This window comes from Cephus cinctus, unplaced genomic scaffold (genome assembly GCF_000341935.2).
Source record: "Cephus cinctus unplaced genomic scaffold, Ccin1 Ccin1_contig_4012147, whole genome shotgun sequence".
Taxonomy (NCBI): domain Eukaryota; kingdom Metazoa; phylum Arthropoda; class Insecta; order Hymenoptera; family Cephidae; genus Cephus; species Cephus cinctus.
The window spans coordinates 1-1496 of record NW_014332688.1 but is presented as its reverse complement, the minus strand read 5'-3'; the positions used below and the strand labels follow the sequence as shown (position 1 = coordinate 1496).

General features: G+C 32.5%; 1 protein-coding gene across 1 annotated transcript; it reads left to right on the top strand.

The window, feature by feature from the left end:
* Positions 1-357: 357 nt before the first annotated feature.
* LOC107267856 lies at positions 358-1475 on the top strand (the record flags this gene model as incomplete). The annotated part of the gene is given in 2 exon segments (XM_015740431.2): positions 358-584; positions 669-1475. Coding segments are annotated over 2 exon segments (555 nt in total), but the record flags the coding sequence as incomplete, so codon positions are not given.
* Between the last annotated feature and the right edge of the window lie 21 nt (positions 1476-1496).

The following is a 1496-nucleotide window of genomic DNA, read 5'->3' as shown; positions in this document are numbered from 1 at the left end:
ATTGTTCAATCGCGTTCAACTTCAGCTGGTACGTTTGCCCTGAATATATAAAGTGATCTATATCAACTTAATCAATTTCAAGACTAATTGACAGAGAGTAAAACAGCTGATACTGAGATTTCTTATTTAACGAGTATCATGTATTTAATTCTTTTAATATGAGAGTATCGATATACTTGATTAGAATAGTAATGCTCGATAGCTACACGTGATTCTAAAGAACCTATCAAATTGTAAATGATATCTATCGAATGATATTGTTAATGATGGATACGACGAGCAGTGTGCAGTTAAAATTTGTTTTGCAAAAATAAAATAAACTTACTCATGGCACATGCTAATTTCTTTAATTAGGGAATGCTCAATCCAGACGGCATAGCTGAGGACAGAGGCACAGTGAATGAGACAACATTGAACGACAGAAGTAACTCAGAGTTCTGGAGTTCATTTAGCAGCTCGGAAGAACGTTTATTGGAATGCAAAGGATTGATATTGAATTTACCATTGACGCCACACCGTCATTGCGCGCCAAAATACGAAAAACAACATTCTATTGCATCATTCGCAAATACCGTAACGTATAGGTAAGTAAGAAAATGAAAAAAATTGAAACTAAAAGAATTCTGAAGAAAAAAGAGCATACAGTAAGTGTTACGTTTACGTTTCAGGGTACCAATGAACGGCTATTATTTCTTTGTATTCAGTTCAGAAAATGAAATTCAACCGAATTATGTTAGAATTCATTTTGATTTAATGAAAACTATGTACAATACATCAAATTCTGTTCATGCGTGTGAAAATAGCACACAGGAGTGTTCATTGCCGTTGAATTTTTTTAGTGGACAAAAGACGGTTTTGGAACTTCCGCTAAATGGTAACGAGTCTCAGTGGAATCATGATTATGTGGTTGTGTCTACCTGCGAGCCTAGAACTGCTATTTACTTGCTTTGCATCATTGCTGTACCTATATTAATTTTGGTATTTGCATTTCACTGAGAAATGGCAAAAGCATTTGGATTGTATATTTGTATTTGAAAAAAGTGACCGATTTTTAGGAGTTTCTCTCTAGCGAGAGAACTATTATAAGTATGAGATCAGTCAACAGTATTTTTTCAATTTAAACGTATAAAAATAACGGGACTGGATCTTAGACACTTGTATGCTTAAGTCCTGTAAATATAATAGATTTATTTTTATTAAGGTTTTAAGGTTGCGTGGGACTGATTGCAATACTTAGATTATTTTACACTATGATTAATATATAGTCAAGCTTATGTTATATATGTATAAGTAGAAAAAGTTAATGATTCTTTAAGCCTAATTCGCGCCTTGAATGACGTTGTGATTTTTATGAGATATTTTATTCGAATGGTAATTCATGAGTTGAAATAATAAGACTGGTAATCGTATGATATTCTAACTGCTTATAATATATATGGTTCTTTGTTCATGCACATCAGCAAATAATGTGAGATTCTGAAAGATTATTAGTCAAA